Source organism: Eleutherodactylus coqui, chromosome 2 (genome assembly GCF_035609145.1).
Source record: "Eleutherodactylus coqui strain aEleCoq1 chromosome 2, aEleCoq1.hap1, whole genome shotgun sequence".
In the NCBI taxonomy this organism is placed as follows: domain Eukaryota; kingdom Metazoa; phylum Chordata; class Amphibia; order Anura; family Eleutherodactylidae; genus Eleutherodactylus; species Eleutherodactylus coqui.
This window is the reverse complement of record NC_089838.1, coordinates 147,261,312-147,280,280: the sequence shown is the minus strand read 5'-3', so window position 1 is coordinate 147,280,280 and position 18,969 is coordinate 147,261,312. Positions and strand designations below refer to the sequence as shown.

Here is an 18,969-nt window from a genome sequence, read left to right as displayed (position 1 = left end):
GTTTTGTTTAACCCTTTCCAATCCACTGTGTGACGTCTAAAGACATTATGATTTAAGGCTGTACAGCTCCGATGTTGGAAGACATCCATCGGGGCTCTCTTACTGTATATTGCCAGCCTCTCTGCTGTTGGAGCCTATCCAATGTGTCACCTTCAGCCAGCAGATAGCACCATTGTATAACAGCAGAAAAAGTGTAAGCCCCCCCCTAGGAAAACCAAGATACAAATTGGATTGGAAAGGGTTAAACTCCATTTCATTGTCTTGATGTATCCTAATGAGGTTCCCACTGCACTACTTCACTACTTCTGGATGGAGTATGTCAATAGTTTCCATATCACTGCTCCCAACTGGCAAGACATGTGGAAATCATGGAATGAAAAAAAATTACTTCCAAAAAGTAACAGAGTCCTGAAGACTGTCATATCTATATAAAGGTGAAAGCCCTCACTGACCGACTGACTCGCCATTAATTCTCTAACTTTCTGTACAAACATGAAATTTGGCACAAGCATTCTTTAGGTCCTAAATATGAAAAGTAAAGGGGTCACAACTCGAAAATTCTATGCTAATTGCAAAAGTATTGGCACCCCTATGTAATGTGCCTAATCTAATTCTCTAACTTCCTGGTGTCGTACAAACATGAAATTTGGCATGACCATTTTTTAGGTCCTAAATTGGAAAAATAAAGGTGTCACAACTCGATTATTCAATGTTAAGTGCAAAAGTATTGACACCCCTATGTAATGTAATTTCCTGGTGTCATACAAGTGTGAAATTTGGCACAAGCATTCTTTAGGTCCTAAACAGGAAAAGTAAGGCGGTCATAACTCGATTATTTAATGCTAATTGCAAAAGTAAGTGCATCCCTATGTAATGTAACTTCCCAGTGTCGTTAAAGCGTAAAATTTAGCGCAAGCATTCTTTAGGTCCTAAATAAGGAGAGTGGGAGTTGGCACATTCTGCAGAGGGACATCAGTATATGCAGCCTGAGGAGAATCTAAGCATGAAGCTTCTCCTTATAACCAATTTGGAGCAGACAAGTGAAATCTTCTAGAATATGATTTATTCCCTTAACGAATAGTACCACTGAAAAATAGAACTCATCCTGCAAAAAACAAGCCCTTAGACAGATACATTGATGGATAAATAAAAGAGTTGTATTTTTTATTTTTTTTGAAGTGGGGAGGAAAAAACAGAAAAAAAAAAGTTTGTGCCCCTAAGTGGTTAAATAATAACACTCCAGAAGAAAATGTGTCTTTCTTAAGAAAAAAAAGCCTTCCAAATGTAGTACACAAAGTACCGTGTGAATCAATAAATAGCTTATTAATGCCCTGTTTGGCAGGCAGGCACCCCAAGTATAGTAAGCCACAAATTACTAGCGTCATATAATTAAACATAATTACTTTAAGTGAACACACTAAGGAAACAGATTAAATCTTCCTTTCAAATATACAGTAATATGTGCCAGTGAATAACCCTGCCCAATCTCTTTATAGCTGATACTATGAGAGCAACACCTGTTCAAATTGTAAAAATGATAGGACTGAACTTGGATGAAAAGTATCGGGTCAGCAAATGTCACAACCAAGTTCAGTTTCAAAGTGCATGAATAGTTATGATCATTCAAGCCCAGAGGAAGGAAGATGTAGTGTAATAGTAAGCAAGATCTGCTGAATGAATATACTGTAGAGCAATCTGAAGATTACCCATGGCTATACCCCAGATAGCCTAAGTCTAAAAGTCTATGCCATTTAGTTAAAATTAGACGAACCATTCAGTAAATTAAAGAATTGTGTTCTGGATCTGTGATTTTGCTTATTGGTCCAGTTTGTATCCGCCTGATAACATGCTCCCTGACCTACTGACTGCAATCCCTGCTAGCCATCATAAACTGCTCCTGCAGTCATACTGTTTCTGCCGTCACACGGCTAAATGTCTGACCATTGTCTATGTGTATATCACCCCTCACTCTCCACCTCGCCATACAGTGCACATCTCCAGCCCCTTTACCTTCTGTATCACCCCACTATTTGTAGTATGTAAGCTCATTGGAGCAGGACCCGCACCCCTATTGTTTCCATCAATTGATTACTATGTAACCGTGGTTCTGTAATGTTTGTACTTTTGTCTTTCTGTATCCCCCGTCTATGTAAGCGCTGCGGAATATGTTGGCGCTATACAAATAAAGATTATTATTATTATTGTTGGTATTCAAATTGCAAAAGCTGACCATTACCCCTCTAGGGTGCACTTACTTCAAGCCACAAATACTGTACCATAATGTTACTGGAGGCTCCTCAGTAGGACCTCTATTTTAGTACATTTGGCTTAATTGAGACTCTATAGATAGAAAACTTTATTTAACTATTAGTAATAATCAATTAAATTCCAAAAAACTAAAAACCACATATAAAATCCATGTATTTGTTAAGGGTATATCTAAAAAAATGTAAGGTTCCCGTTAGGATCTCCAAAAAGCTAAAACATCAGCCTGAGCAATATCTTCCAAACAGATGTATTGTGCTCCCAATCCTTAATCTGCTATCAGTGTGCATTTTTATCAATTCCCATGTATATTAAAAGCTAGGACAAGTCTGTAAATACATTGAAGGACATATCTCATTTAGGGTAAGTACAGAATAGCAGTTAACTGTATGTCATCGACAATGTGACTAGTGCTTGAATAGCATTGCTAACTTAGATGATCCTCCATTACAGTATCATAGTTTTATTGACGACGTTTTCTTACTTCAACCTAGTATAAGGTTACATTCACACGTAGTGGTCAATGGTGCAGATTTTATGCAGCAGAATATCCATACTAAAATCTGCATAAAATCACATCAAAAAATGAGTCAAGATTCACGCCACTCGAGTGGATTTTGATTACAGATGAGCGAGCACCAAAATGCTCGGGTGCTCGTTACTCGGGACGAAATTATCGCGATGCTCGAGGGTTCGTTTCGAGTAACGAATCCCACTGAAGTCAATGGGCGACCCGAGCATTTTTGTATATCGCCGATGCTCGCTAAGGTTTTCATTTGTGAAAATCTGGGCAATTCAAGAAAGTGATGGGAACGACACAGCAACGGATAGGGCAGGCGAGGGGCTACATGTTGGGCTGCATCTCAAGTTCACAGGTCCCACTATTAAGCCACAATAGCGGCAAGAGTGGGCCCCCCCCCCCCCCCAACAACTTTTACTTCTGAAAAGCCCTCATTAGCAATGCATACCTTAGCTAAGCACCACACTACCTCCAACAAAGCACAATCACTGCCTGCATGACACTCCGCTGCCACTTCTCCTGGGTTACATGCTGCCCAACCCCCCCCCCCCTGCACGACCCAGTGTCCACAGCGCACACCAAATTGTCCCTGCGCAGCCTTCAGCTGCACTCATGCCACGCCACACTCATGTCTATTTACAAGTGCGTCTGCCATCAGGAGGAATCGCAGGCACACACTGCAGAGGGTTGGCACGGCTAGGCAGCGACCCTCTTATAAAGGGACGGGGCGATAGCCCACAATGCTGTACAGAAGCAATGAGAAATATAATCCTGTGCCACCGCCATCAGGAGCTGCACACGTGGGCATAGCAATGGGGAACCTATGTGCCACACACTATTCATTCTGTCAAGGTGTCAGCATGCCCCAGTCAGACTGCGTTTTTTTATAAATAGTCACAGGCAGGTACAACTCCGCAATGGGAATTCCGTGTGCACCCACAGCATGGGTGGCTCCCTGGAACCCACCGGCTGTACATTAATGTATCCCATTGCAGTGCCCATCACAGCTGAGGTAATGTCATGTTTAATGCAAGTGGGCTTTGGCCCACACTGCATGCCCCAGTCAGACTGGGGTTCTTTAGAAGTGGACACATGCAGTTACAACTCCGTGTGGACCCACGGCATGGGTGGCTCCCTGGAACCCACCAGCGGTACATAAATATATCCCATTGCAGTGCCCAACACAGCTGATGTAATGTCAGCTGTAATGCAGGTGGGCTAAAAATTAATTGGATTACACTGTAGGCGAGGGGCCCCAAAAATTGGTGTACCAACAGTACTAATGTACCTGAGAAAAATTGCCCATGCCCAACCAAGAGGGCAGGTGAAACCCATTAATCACTTTGGTTAATGTGGCTTAATTGGTAACTAGGCCTGGAGGCAGCCCAGTTAAAATAAAAATTGGTTCAGGTGAAAGTTTCCACGCTTTAATGAGCATTGAAACGTATAAAAATTGTTTACAAAAATTATATGACTGAGCCTTGTGGGCCTAAGAAAAATTGCCCGTTCGGCGTGATTATGTGAGGTTTCAGGAGGAGGAGGAGGAATATTATACACAGATTGATGAAGCAAAAATGTCCCCGTTTTTGATGGTGATAGAGAACGATGCTTCTATCCGCGGGTGCAGCCTACGTATTGCTTAGGTATCGCTGCTGTCCGCTGGTGAAGAAGAGAAGTCTGGGGAAATCCAGGCTTTGTTCATCTTGATGAGTGTAAGCCTGTCGGCACTGTCGGTTGACAGGCGGGTACGCTTATCTGTGATGATTCCCCCAGCCGCACTAAACACCCTCTCTGACAAGACGCTAGCCGCAGGACAAGCAAGCACCTCCAGGGCATACAGCGCGAGTTCAGGCCACGTGTCCAGCTTCGACACCCAGTAGTTGTAGGGGGCAGAGGCGTCACCGAGGACGGTCGTGCGATCGGCTACGTACTCCCTCACCATCCTTTTACAGTGCTCCCGCCAACTCAGCCTTGACTGGGGAGCGGTGACACAGTCTTGCTGGGGAGCCAGAAAGCTGGCAAAGGCCTTGGAGAATGTTCCCCTGCCTGCGCTGTACATGCTGCCTGATCTCTGCGCCTCCCCTGCTACCTGGCCCTCGGAACTGCGCCTTCCGCCACTAGCGCTGTCGGATGGGAAGTTTACCATCAGTTTGTCCACCAGCGCCCTGTGGTATAGCATCATTCTGCAACCCCTTTCCTCTTCGGCAATGAGAGTGGAAAGGTTCTCCTTATACCGTGGGTCGAGCAGTGTGTACACCCAGTAATCCGTAGTGGCCAGAATGCGTGTAACGCGAGGGTCACGAGAAAGGCATCCTAACATGAAGTCAGCCATGTGTGCCAGGGTACCTGTACGCAACACATGGCTGTCCTCACTAGGAAGATCACTTTCAGGATCCTCCTCCTCCTCCTCCTCAGGCCATACACGCTGAAAGGATGACAGGCAAGCAGCATGTGTACCCTCAGCAGTGGGCCAAGCTGTCTCTTCCCCCTCCTCCTCATGCTCCTCCCCCTCCTCCTCAATGCGCTGAGATATAGACATGAGGGTGCTCTGACTATCCAGCGACATACTGTCTTCCCACGCCTCCGTTTCCGAGTGCAAAGCGTCTGCCTTTATGCTTTGCAGGGAACTTCTTAAGAGGCATAGCAGAGGAATGGTGACGCTAATGATTGCAGCATCCCCGCTCACCATCTGGGTAGACTCCTCAAAGTTTTTAAGGACCTGGCAGATGTCTGCCAACCAGGCCCACTCTTCTGTAAAGAATTGAGGAGGCTGACTCCCACTACGCCGCCCATGTTGGAGTTGGTATTCCACAATAGCTCTACGCTGCTCATAGAGCCTGGCCAACATGTGGGGCGTAGAGTTCCACCGTGTGGGCACGTCGCACAGCAATCGGTGCACTGGCAGATTAAACCGATGTTGCAGGGTCCGCAGGGTGGCAGCGTCCGTCTTGGAGTTGCGGAAATGTGCGCTGACCCGGCGCACCTTTCCGAGCAGGTGCCTCTTCTCTCCTAAGCTGGGTAGTTTCAGCACGGCCTGCTGACGCTTGCTCACCGCTGTGCTGCCGTGCCGCGCGACACCGACTGCTGGCGACGTGCTGCTGCTGACACATCTTGATTGCGAGACACAGGTTGCGTTGGAGGAGGAGGAGGGTGGTTTAGTGGAGGAAGCATACACCGCCGCAGATACCAGCACCGAGCTGGGGCCCGCAATTCTGGGGGTGGGTAGGACGTGAGCGGTCCCAGGCTCCGACTCTGCCCCAGCCTCCACTAAACTTACCCAATGTGCCGTCAGGGAGATATAGTGGCCCTGCCCACCTGTGCTTGTCCACGTGTCTGTTGTTAAGTGGACCTTGGCAGTAACCGCGTTGGTGAGGGCGCGTACAATGTTGCGGGAGACGTGGTCGTGCAGGGCTGGGACAGCACATCGGGAAAAGTAGTGGCAACTGGGAACCGAGTAGCGCGGGGCCGCCGCCACCATCATGCTTTTGAGAGCCTCCGTTTACACAAGCCTATACGGCAGCATCTCCAGGCTGATCAATTTGGCAATGTGCACGTTTAACGCTTGAGCGTGCGGGTGCGTGGCGGCGTACTTGCGCTTGCGCTCAAACAGTGGCGCTAGCGACGTCTGGACGCTGCACTGAGAGACATTGCTGGATGGGGCCGAGGACAGCGGAGGTGAGGGTGTGGGTGCAGGCCAGGAGACGGTAGTGCCTGTGTCCTCAGAGGGGGGTTGGATCTCAGTGGCAGGTTGGGGCACAGGGGGAGAGGCAGTGGTGCAAACCGGAGGCGGTGAACGGCCTTCGTCCCACCTGGTGGGGTGCTTGGCCATCATATGCCTGCGCATGCTGGTGGTGGTGGCTCCCCAGCTGATCTTGGCGCGACAAAGGTTGCACACCACTGTTCGTCGGTCGTCAGGCGTCTCTGTGAAAAACTGCCACACCGTAGAGCACCTTGACCTCTGCAGGGTGGCATGGCGCAAGGGGGCGCTTTAGGAAACAGTTGGTGGATTATTCAGTCTGGCCCTGCCTCTACCCCTGGCCACCGCACTGGCTCGGCCTGTGCCCACACCCTGACTTGGGCCTCCGCGTCCTCGCCCGCGTCCACGTACTCTAGGCCTACCTCTACCCCTCAGCATGCTGTATTACCAGTAGTGCAGAAACAGAACGCTGTAATTAAATGTGCCGCTTATTGGCCTGTGGTTGGAGGCTGACTTCGCTTATGGAACGCCAGGAAATAATTTTGCGCAAGCCTGCTGTAACACTTAGCTGGCTGCGTATGAATTAGGAGGACAACTACACCCAGCACAGACCCAGTACACTGAGGACAGTCACAGGCAGCCCAAATAGATTTTTTTCCCCAAATGTTTTTGCAAAGGCCCACTGCCTATATTCAATAAATATGTCTTCTGTCCCTGCGTCACCACTACTGGCCCTGGAGTATGTAAAATAACTGCAGACTGTTGCACTGTGGACTGGAATACAGCGGTGATTTAACAGCCAACACAGAGCCAGGAAATAATTTTGCGCAAGCCTGCTGTAACACTTAGCTGGCTGCGTATGAATTAGGAGGACAACTACACCCAGCACAGACCCAGTACACTGAGGACAGTCACAGGCAACCCAAATAGATTTTTTTTCCCAAATGTTTTTGGAAAGGCCCACTGCCTATATTCAATAAATATATGTCTTCTGTCCCTGCCTCACAATATATGTCTTCTGTCCCTGCCTCACAATATATGTCTTCTGTCCCTGCCTCACCACCACTACTGGCCCTGGAGTATGTATAATTACTGCAGGGCGCAGTGCTCTGCACGGCCGATATACCAAAAAAAAAAAAAAAAAGTGCAATACTGCAAAAAGCAGCCTCCACAGTACTGCACACGGTTAGATGTGGCCCTAAGAAGGACCGTTGGGGTTCTTGAAGCCAAAAATACTCCTAACACTCTCCCTACAGCAGCTCCGGCACCAACAGCACTTTCCCTCCTCTATGTCAGAACAAATCTGTGGCGAGCCGCGGGAGTGGCCGATTTTTATACTCGGGTGACACCTGATCTCGCCAGCCACTCACTGCAGGGGGGTGGTATAGGGCTTGAACGTCGCAGGGGGAAGTTGTAATGCTTTCCCTGTCTTTCTATTGGCCAGAAAAGCGCGCTAACGTCTCAGAGATGAAAGTGAAAGTAACTCGAACATCGCGTGGTACTCGTCACGAGTAACGAGCATCTCGAACACGCTAATACTCGAACGAGTATCAAGCTCGGACGAGTACATTCGCTCATCTCTAATTTTGATTTATTTTTTTATTTAAAAAAAAAAGTGGATTGATTGCCTCACCTTTGTTGTAACTCCTTCCCCTTTCCCCTTTTACTATAATGGCAAAATAAAGAATATACACACAAAAAAAGTGGTTTTGATGAGGATTTTGTTGCGGATTTTCCACTGTGGAAAATCCATAAGACTTTCCATTACATGTGAACTTACCCTCAAGAAGAACAATAATAACTGTATCCTCTGGTACCCACACACTCCCCTCTCAATCTGCAAATTAAAAACAGTTTCCTGACAAAGGGAATAAACTGCAATTGTGTCATATATTGAATATATTTTTGGTACACAGTACATAAAACTGAGGAACTGCACCACAAAATGTATTATCCTGATTTTCCTGTGTTTAGAAAGGCCTCTTTCACACAAGCTACAAAATCATCACTACAAAATACATGTATGTGAAGCTTATGGTTTCCAATGGATTCTTTCAGGCCACAAAACCTCTCATGTGAAAGAACCCATTGGAAACCATGGGCTTCACATACATGCAATCTGTAGCAATTAGAGATGAGCAAGCATGCTCGGATAAGCCAGTTACTCGAGCGAGCCTCGCTTTTCTCGAGTAACTGCATTCTTGTCCAAGCGTGCTTGGGGGGGCAGCAGGGATAGCGGGGGGTAGCGGGGGAGAGAGATCTCTAGTAGCAATGATTATGTAGCGAGATTTTGTAGCCTGTGTAAAAGAGGCCTTAACTATAATCTACCTGGAAGGACTCAAAAGTAATGGAGCGTCCTATGGCTTTCAGTATATAGTTACAGATGTCATTCCATACTTGCAAAGGATTGGAGCTGGCAGAACAACATAATACCCCAAGAAATTACTCCATTTTGAACTCTAAATCCCCTAAGGTAATCATATAGGGATATATAGAGTATGCTGATTGCAAAGTTTTAGGCATGTTTAAAAAGGGTATTCCCATCTTGGCATTTCATGGTCACGATGGGAAAACCCAGCAGCTCTGTTCTGACTAGCTGTTGGGCTTATTCCAAGCTGGGTACACATTTTACCGACCTCAGAAGGATGGAAGGCTGAGTTAATTTTGAGCTGTTACTGAAGTGAATTAGAGCTATGGAAACAGCATAACAAAGCTTGCTATGTTATTTCCATAACTTGTGGAGTTAAGAAAATAGCGTAGTGCGCTGTGCAATGCTATTTACATAGCTTCCATTCACTTCAAGGACAGTTACAGAAACAGTGCTATGCTACGTGCTTGGCTCTTTTCATAGGCTCTGGTCCGGCAAATGGTAGTCATGGAAGCAGTTTCCCATTATGGCCATTAAAAGCCAATCTGGAAACACCCGTTTAAGTGGGATTTTATTAGCAAATGTATCTTTGTTGGTACATAGTTGTCTTATACAACATATGAACCTACAGAAATACACCTCTAAAATGTATTACTCTGTTGAACCTAACTTTAGAAATATTCTGCATACTTTTGGTGTCAAACAAAAAAATGGGGCTGAAACAAAAGAGAAAAAAATGTATTCATGAAGAAATGTCTCTAAACATTACATTTGCCGGTAGACGTGGTTATGTTATGCTAAGGTTGGGGACATCGACACAAAAATATTGCTGAACAAACTATCGATTATTGTAAAATATTGGTGGAAAACTATCGATATTTCGATATATTGACTTTTTTAAATGCTGTATAAAAATGAAACAGGTCTAGGGTTAATAAAGCAACACAATCAACAAAAATTTTTTAAAACTTTAAACTTTAGACCGTTGAATTTATTCCACCAGCTTTTAAAAACATTCTTTCTGCAGGAACCGAAATAGCAACTACAGAAAGATATTTTCTACCAAGCTGGTACGAATTGGAGTTCAGTGCAGCATAAGTTCGGGCTCAAGCAATGCCCATGGCGGTCCCCCGCAATTGAAGAAAAAAAAAAGAGTTATCAAAAATAAAATAATTGTGATTCAAAATGAAAGCAAATTGAACAAAATAAAACTATTGCGTGCTTGGAAATGAGTTCCACATGATCGAAGGAAGTAGACAGCCTTGAGTACTAAATCATGGTAGAAATTACTATAGAGGCTTTCAGACCTGCAGGCCTTTCACAATGACATAGCGGAAAGCTCGCAGTTACCCACCTTGTTGGCTAACGACAACACAGGAAAAGCAGGGATTTAAAAAAAAAAACTGTACTGCGGATGTCCGACGGATTGCTGTGCGGACCATCTGCAGTACCGAAAAAGAAGAAGAATGTCAGATACGCGCGGATGTCAGCTAGGCACAGGGTTGGATTCTGCTGCAGGCTCCGGCATGCGGAATTCGACCCAGTCGTGTGCAGGCGGCCAAAAACACTTGTTCTTTCTGTGTGTCTCTCTGTTTCTCTCTCACTCGGCTCTTCCTCCCTTACCTCTCCATAAACTTCTACAGGCAGCATGTAATCTGATTTGTTGGTCTATCTTGTCCACCAAGATAGATTTTAGCAGCTTATCCATAGTGAGTGAACAGTTGAAAAGAGGGAGGGGAGGAGAAAAGGAGCCTGATAAGTGGAGAGCTAAGGAATTTTCTCTGAAAATTTCTATTATAAAGTTTCTTATATTCATATGTACTATTAATTTATGAAAAGATTGATGAAGGCTTAGTGACCATTTAACTGAATCACATACATGTACATTGGAATGCAGAAAAGCACCAGATCCTCAATGTAAGAGAATTGCATATTTTTACCAACGGCATATCTACCAAAACTTGACCCATTTTGTACATCATTGCAATTACATAAGTCAAATAACCCTATAAAAAAAATTACAGATATGAATTACACATCTGATCTCTGCATGTTAGTAATTGTTATGAGGGGGCTGTAAGATTACAACATAGAAGTGACCTTCATATACAGTTCTGCACGGTTGATTTTGAGCTTAACATTTCTCCAACATTTTGTGATAACTGCTTCTTTCTTGGAGTATAAAAGGGAAATAAGAAGTAGGTCAACCTGTTCTTCAGTATACATAAAACAGACAAAAAAGTGAACTAGCTGAAAAAGTAGCTGTGCTGTGCATAGCAATGCAACTAAGAATAGTTTCCTATTAGTGGTTCAGAATTTTATGGTAATGCTGTCAAAGTTACAACAGATGGCGAAATCTCGACTTGATTCATAGCGCATCGAGCTCTCCGCTGGGCTCCCTCCCACTGGAATACATTTGAAGACCTGAAAATGGTCACTTTGAAGAGACAAACACTGTCCCAAGGTCCAACTGTGGACTCTGTTTAACCTTTCCATTTGTCTGCGAATTTTTTAAACTCCATTTACCTCATTAAAGTGACTGGCGCTGCTGTGGGATATGTGTGAGGACTGTTTTCAGGTATTCAAATGTATCCCCCTGCAGAAAAGCTCAGCGGAGAACTAAACATGATGTGAATTGAGCCTTCATCCTTTCAAGACCAGAGATTTTTTTGGTTTTTCCATTTTCTTTTTCCGTTCCTAGAGCCCAAACTTTTTTTTACTTTTTCTGTCCACATAGCTGTATGAGGGCTATTTTTGCAGGAGGAGTTGCATTTTTTTAATGGTACCATTAAACCACTGCAGGAAAAACGCAGCAGAAACGTTTACCATGAAAGTAAATGGGATTAAAGCAAATCTGTTCACGTTGTAAGCAAGCGGGGGTGCACTTGCCTGCGGATTGCCAACTTTCAGACCGAAATGGGCACCAACCATGTAGAAACACTATCTGGAGACGTGAACTTTCTTTTCATAATCTGCCTCCTGCCAGCATTTATTCACAGCATCAAAGTAAACATAGTCCATATAACATCCTTTAGCAAATAATAAAGTCCATATAAGCACCCCACCTGGGTGTTGAGTTTAGGGTCGACTTCCCAGTCAAACTCCTGGTCTGCACTAGACCCTGGGCTAGCAGCCCTTCCAGCTCCACTAAGCTGGCTCTCTTAGCCAATGTCTCTCTGGCTCTCTCAGCCAACGTCTCTCTGGCTCTCTCAGCCATCGTCTCTCTGGCTCTCTCAGCCAACGTCTCTCTGGCTCTCTCAGCCAACGTCTCTCTGGCTCTCTCAGCCAACGTCTCTCTGGCTCTCTCAGCCAATGCCTCTCTGACTGTAGCAGGAATGCACACTTATATCCCACTACCTGACCACACCTGTGGGTGTTTTCCCTTTTCTCGGTCACCAGAATGCCTGCCCCCTACAGGCCATTCTCTGTAGTGCACCTCTACAACGTGTAGAGGAGAAAAAAATGTTGCGTATTTTCTGCTGTAACTGTACTGTAACCTGCAGTTTTGCTGAGTTTATGCAATGTATGCACGCACCCTTAAATATTTTTAAGTGGAGTGTAATAAAAACAAATGCACCTGCACCATTTTTTGGAGGGTACGTTTTTATAGCAATCATATTGCAATAAGAAGCACGTGTTCACTTTATTCTACTGGTCGGTGTGATTAAGGTGATACCAAATTTATATTTTCTTCATGCTTTATTGCGTAAAAAATAAATGAAAAAACAACTTTTAAAAGAATTCAGAAACACGTAATTTTTTTTAAATTTTTCGGTTGCAAGATATTTTTTTTGTTGGCAAGATGATGTTTTTATTGGTACCATTTTGAGGAACATATCACTTTTGGCTAGTTTTATTCAATTTTTTTTAGACACGCGGCGACCAAAAAAAAAACACCAGCAATTCTGGTATCATGCATTTCTTTTTATGGTGTTCACAATGCAGGATAAATAATGCAATATTTTAATAGCTTAGACTTTTACAAACACAGCAATATCAATTTTTTAATTGCTTAGATTTGGGGGGAAATGTTTCTTTAACTTTTATTTTTTTAAATTTTTAATCATTTAAGTTCCACCAGGGGACTTGAATGTGCAAATACTTGATCACTTTTACCACATACTGCAATACATCCGTGCTGCAATACTTCAGTATCAGCACCCCACAATCATGTCGCAGGAGGCTGCTAAGTGTCACTGTTAGCATTGACCGAGGCATCTAAATAGGTAAAACGGTCTTGATTGGAGCTCCAATCATGGCTGTCAGCAGTTGTCAATTACTGAAAACAGCTGACACAAAAAGTGCATATGGAACAGGCTCAGGCCTCCTTTACATGAGCCCTGCGTTTTCACGCAGGTCACATCATCGCCAACAAATTGCGTCAACGCTGCCTTGCCGAGATCTAATTCCAATAGGAATTAGTGTTTTCTTGTCTATTCACACGGCCGCATCGCATGAAAAGGACGCTGCAGCAGCGGTCGCAGATTGGCTCTATTTAGCTTAAATACCTAAATAGAGCCAGCTATCTTCAACGAGCGCCGGACCCAGGTAAACTCCCTCGCCCTAGGAGTCTATGGGAGCTCCCTGCAATTTCGTTAAACAAAAGGTCATGGCTAGAGATGAGCGAGCACCAAAATGCTCGAGTGCTCGTTACTCGAGTCGAACTTTCAGTGATGCTCGAGAGTTCGTTTCACTCACTGAAATGGGTGAGTGAGTGCTGCCTCTGATTGACTCAGCGCAGGGACCAATCAGAGGCAGCACTCACCCATTCATGAATTCATGAATGGGTGTGAGTGAGAGCTTCCTCTGATTGGTGAGGCTGTGACCAATCAGAGGCAGCTCATTCAGCGGGCGGGGATTTTAAATCCCCGGCTGGTGATAGATCAGCAGTTCAGCACCACAGTGCAGGGGACAGCAGGAGAAGATGCGGCTGTGCCCCGGCAGCTGAAGGGAGCTGAGTATCTATTTTTTTTGTTTTTTAAATCACTTTTTATTCATTTCCAGGGAATGGCTTATATGTAAAGCCCTTCCCTGAAAAAGAATTCAGGTGTGCCAGCAGACCATTGTCTTCAATGGAGTCGCCGGCAGCAGCAGCGGCTCCATTGAAGAGAATGCCTGCATTTTTATTCTTTTTTACACTAAAATCTTTCTTTTTCAATGAACGGCTTATATGTAAAGTCCTTCCCTGAAAAGGAATGCAGGGAGCCAGCAGGCCATTGTTTTCGATGGAGCCGCCGGCAGCAGCCGTGGCTCTATTGAAAACAATGCGTGTATTCCCTATGGTGCACGCATGTCCTATGTTTGCAGGCACGCACCTGCAAAGTACGGACAAGTGCACACACCATAGGGAATGCAGTGTTGTAAATACAAGCGTGTTTTTGTGCGTGCATATGCACGCACCAAAACACGCTCGTCTAAACGCACCCTTAAGGATGATTTTCAGGTAAGGGCTTATATTTTTAAGCCCTTCCCGAAAATTCATCCCGCGCTCGCCGGCAGCCCATTGCTTTCAATGGCGCCGGCTGTATTGCCGGCTCCATTGAATTCAATGGGCTAACATCGTTCTTCTCTGCCACAGCTGTTACAGCTGTGGCAGAGGAGAACGACCTTTATGCAGACATAAATTTTTTTTTTATTTTTACACATCTAAGGATGATTTTCAGGTAAGGGCTTATATTTTTAAGCCCTTCTCGAAAATTCATCCCGCGCTCGCCGGCAGCCCATTGCTGTATTGCCGGCTCCATTGAATTCAATGGTCAGTGCTCGTTTAATCGAGACGAGTACCGCGTGGTGCTCGCCTCTAGTAACGAGCATCTCGAGCACCCTAATACTCGAACGAGCATCAAGCTCAGAAAAGTATGCTCACTCATCTCTAGTCATGGCCTATCTTTTGATGCTGCAAGAAAAAATCATGGCTGAAAAATCACCGGCGATTTGACGATTTTCAGACCCAATTCTTTCTCGTGGCTAAAAATCGCCCATGTAAATAAGTGCATTGGAATCCAATGCTTTACATGGTTGCGATTCTCCGGGAAGTTTTCTCACGGCTAATAATTAGGAGAAAACACTCGTCTGCATGAGGCCTTAGGTTGGATCTTTAAAATTCTTTGTATCATCTTATTTTGATCCCCATAAGCTTATATTTCCATAAACAACGCTGTGTGAAGATTCGTTTTTTTGCAGAGTAAACTCCTAGTTTTTATTGCTACCATTTCTGGATATAAATGATTTTTTTTAACTTGATATTTAGGGTACACAGGATGACAAAGGAAATTTCATGATTTTTTCATTTTATGTATATTTTGTGGCATCGAGCATATCGATTAATTCAAAACTAAAATAATTTGGGCTTTTATAGAATTAGCAATATCAATTATGTTTTTTTATTATTGTTTATACTGTTTTGTATAGTGTTTTTGTATAAAAAAGTTTTTTTAAATTTTATTTAACTTTATTTTACATTTTTTAGGCCCCTTAGGGGACTTGAACTTACAGTACTTCAATATTTGCTTAAAGTGAACCTGTCAAGTGCTATGAGCCCTATAAACATATCATATGAGGAGGTCCAGGGGGAGCAATTTGTATATTGTCTAAACTGTGAAGGGATCAATGGACCAAGGAGCGGCTTCGCAGGTGGACAGTGAGGGAATGAAGAGGAAGATGAGTAAACAAATCACTCCCCCAAACTCTCCCTCCTGTCTTAAGAGACCATAACTAAGTATTAGGATAGGACATTTTCCTTTTAAATACATTGCAGCCTGAGGAAAATTCATTAGGCCCGGGGCTGTCATGTCAACTATCAGCACCCCATGATCAGACTGCAGAGAGAGGGAGATGGAAAGCTGGAGGAAAATATCCCCTTACCCCGCCTACTGACAGCTTACATCACATATATGTCAAATATAATTCCTGCATGCTGAATTTAGCTTGCCACCTCATTGTATCTGGCCTTCAAGAAGGCCAGCGTTGGTGGTGGGATGGGGTTGTGCAAATTAAGCAATTGGCCAGGGGCCCCTTCTCCTCAGTGCTGATACTGCTATTAATTAGTGGTGCTGCCCGTCATTGAAAGAGAAGGATTGGGCAGCACCGCAGTTGAAAAGCAAGCGCAGCAGGAGTCGGACATGGCGCATATCAGCTGAGGAGGTGAGTGACAGACTCACTATGACTGTGATGGAGCCTTCCTCCTCCAAGTCCGTGCCGAGAAGACTTTACTTGTCTCCGCTTCCAGCTCAGCCATGTGCTCTGGCTCACAAGTGACCATTATCAGCCATCAGGGCATATGGAAGGCTGGTGATGTTGCATCAGAAGCCCTGGAGGAGACTCCCGATTGTGAAGGACCCTGTGTCAGCCTGATAGGGTACTAAAGGAATGAAACACAGCTGTCTGCAGTCTGTCATCCTCATCTGCAGGCATGTACAACAGACCCAATTGCATGAACATCCTTACCTCGTACAATAAGGCTAATCTGCATGCAGTAAAGTAGCATGCACGCTAACGTAGAAAAATCACATGGAAATAGAGCCCCTTTGCTTGAATTGCTGTACTCACAGTAGACTTTTTTTTAGTTGGGCAAACAGTTCAAGTTAAAGAAAAAAAAATCGCAGCGTGTCCAATTCTTGTCCGGTTCTCGGATGAGGCTAGTAGATGTAGATGTGTGGTGTCCTGTACATTGCACAGCACATAGAGAGGATGTCCGTGTACGGTCTATGTAAGTTTAAATCATCCGTGTGTTTATACCTAAACCTGATGCAGAATCTGCATCAGAAAATTATATGCGACTTGTTCTTTTCCGCAATGTGAAATTACAATCCACTTGTGGGAAAATCTATATTGTGGATTCCTATTCAACTGAATGCATGACACATTAAATCACAGATTTCACTGCAGATCATGACGTCTTACAATTCCAATCGGCTGATGCGGCCCTCAGTGAAAATGAGTTTGACATTCTGTAAGCACTGACCACACATACAGCCTGTCAAATGGCCTTGACTAGAAGCTGGCTCCAGTAGCAGCCAGTGTCAGCTGTTCCAAACAGTCGGAGCAGGAGGCAGCAGGCTTGGCTTCATACCCAATACATTACAGGCAAATGGTTAGAGACTCCACTGGTCGCACCCATGCTGCAATTTCTGATGTACTGGTAAACTATGATAACATAAAATGTAATAAATAAGTGTATTATATGCATGTTTTAACCCCTTAAGAACCAAGCTGTTTTGTACTTTAAGGGCCAGACACTTTTTAGGGATTTTACCCATGTGGCGGTTTTACTACTTTATTATTTTTCCTTTAGCTACCAAAATTATTTTTGCTGCGTTTTTTTTTCCCGTGACATATAGGACTATTTTTTATATCTTTTTCACTGACTTCTTTTTCCGTTTTTTAGTTTTATTGGGGGTAAGAAGCTAAAAAAAAAATCATTTTTTTAACATTTATAATTTTTTTTTAAATAATTTTTATATTTACACTAAAATAAAGTATGGGAATGGGTTCCTCTATTTGTTTCGCACATTTTGATATATAGTATGTATGGTTTTGGTTTACAGGGCGCATACAGCGACGGTTTTTGTTGGCGTCTGCTTTGTGTTCTTCTCTTTCTTCTGTTTGTATTGTTGTTTTATTCTGTTATTCTGTTTTACTTATTTATGTAATTGTATTTTTTACTATCTATGTCCCCCATGACGTCATATAAGACCTCTGGGGGACATTCACATATATTTTTGTTTTCTTTATTTGACACTTTCCCACTGTAGCTGGGGCGTCCATAGGAGCCTTAGTTACAGGGGAAAGCAACCCCTGTGGTGACATTAGTCACCTGCAGAGCTGTCAGGGTCTAGTCTGACCCTCCAGCTCTGCAGTAGCAGGGAATCCCGGGAGGTCACCTGACCCCCTGAGGCTCCCGTAGTGAAAGTACATCTTACTTTCACTTTCCCCATACAGTGCTCATTGATCACTGTATATCGGGGAAGCAGAAGGCAGGAAGGGTTAAAAACCCCTCCTGCCTTCTCCTCCTGGTTATCAGCTGTCACTAACAGCTGATAACCCGTTCCTACCTCTGACTGATTGCAGAGGCAGGAGACTTAAAGCACCGCCGTAATTTTACTATCGGCGGTGCTCTAAGCCCAGGACCAGCCGCCGTAAATTTACTGTGGCTGGTCCTAAACGGGTTAATATAGGTAACTCTTAGAGAACTGTTCTGTGTGCATTTCATACGGCTGTATTGTTAACCATTGTATTGCAATGCTGCAGTGAGACAGTACCTGATGTAGCACAGTTTGGACTTGCTTTTTCAGAAGACTGCAGATTTTTTTGCTGCTTTTTGTAGAGAAGATGTGGTTTGTTGTGTTCATCTTCATGCTCCTCGCCATCATATTTCAGCAATGGTTCTAAAAAATATTCCCCATCATGTGCTTTAAAAGTGCCAATCTATATAACAAAAAAGTGGATGTTTTCATTAGAGTCCCACTGTCAATACATTTCGATTTTTGCTTAAAGAAACCTATCACCATGAAGGTGCAGTCCAATCTGCAGATAGTGTATTAAAGAGCAGGAGATGCTCAGCAGAATGATTTATAGTCCTAGTAGAGTTTATTTATTCATTTAAATCTCTGCTAATTCCAGGAGGTCCTGTTAGGGATTGACAGCTATCTGTGTACACACTCATATAGTAAAGGCCATCAGTCACAGCAGGGGCATAGCTAAAGGTTCATGGGCCCAGGTGCAAAAGTTTATCTCCCCCCCCCCCCCCAATTTAAACTTAACCCCTTAACACAGAGGCGTAACTTGAAGCTCCTGGGCCCCAATGCAAAACCTGTAACAGGGCCCCCAACTATAATGCTTTATTCATAGTACTGGGCTCCCTATATGGCGAAGAGAGGCCTTATGGGCCCCCTAAGGCTCCTGGGGCTGGGTGCAACTCCATCCCCTATAATTATGCCAGTGAGTCACAGAGTAGGATCACCAATATGCCTAGTGAATGAGCAGAGAAATAAATCGATAAATTACAAGTCGCATGGAATCTTTTCCCACAGAACTATGGTTTAGATTTATGAAAACTGTCTAAAAGAAAACTATATTTTTTTTCCCATAGCATCCAACCACAGCACAGCTTTCATTTTT

The 18,969-nt window shown here is 44.1% G+C and overlaps 1 protein-coding gene across 1 annotated transcript in view; it reads right to left on the bottom strand.

Moving 5' to 3' along the window:
- ADAMTS20 (ADAM metallopeptidase with thrombospondin type 1 motif 20) overlaps nucleotides 1-18,969 on the bottom strand; it is a 196,219-nt gene that overhangs the window by 139,020 nt on the left and 38,230 nt on the right. Inside the window, exon 3 of the mRNA XM_066591732.1 lies at nucleotides 18,111-18,276. Coding sequence (XP_066447829.1) covers nucleotides 18,111-18,276 — 166 coding nt within the window. The remainder of the gene's footprint in view (nucleotides 1-18,110; nucleotides 18,277-18,969) is intronic.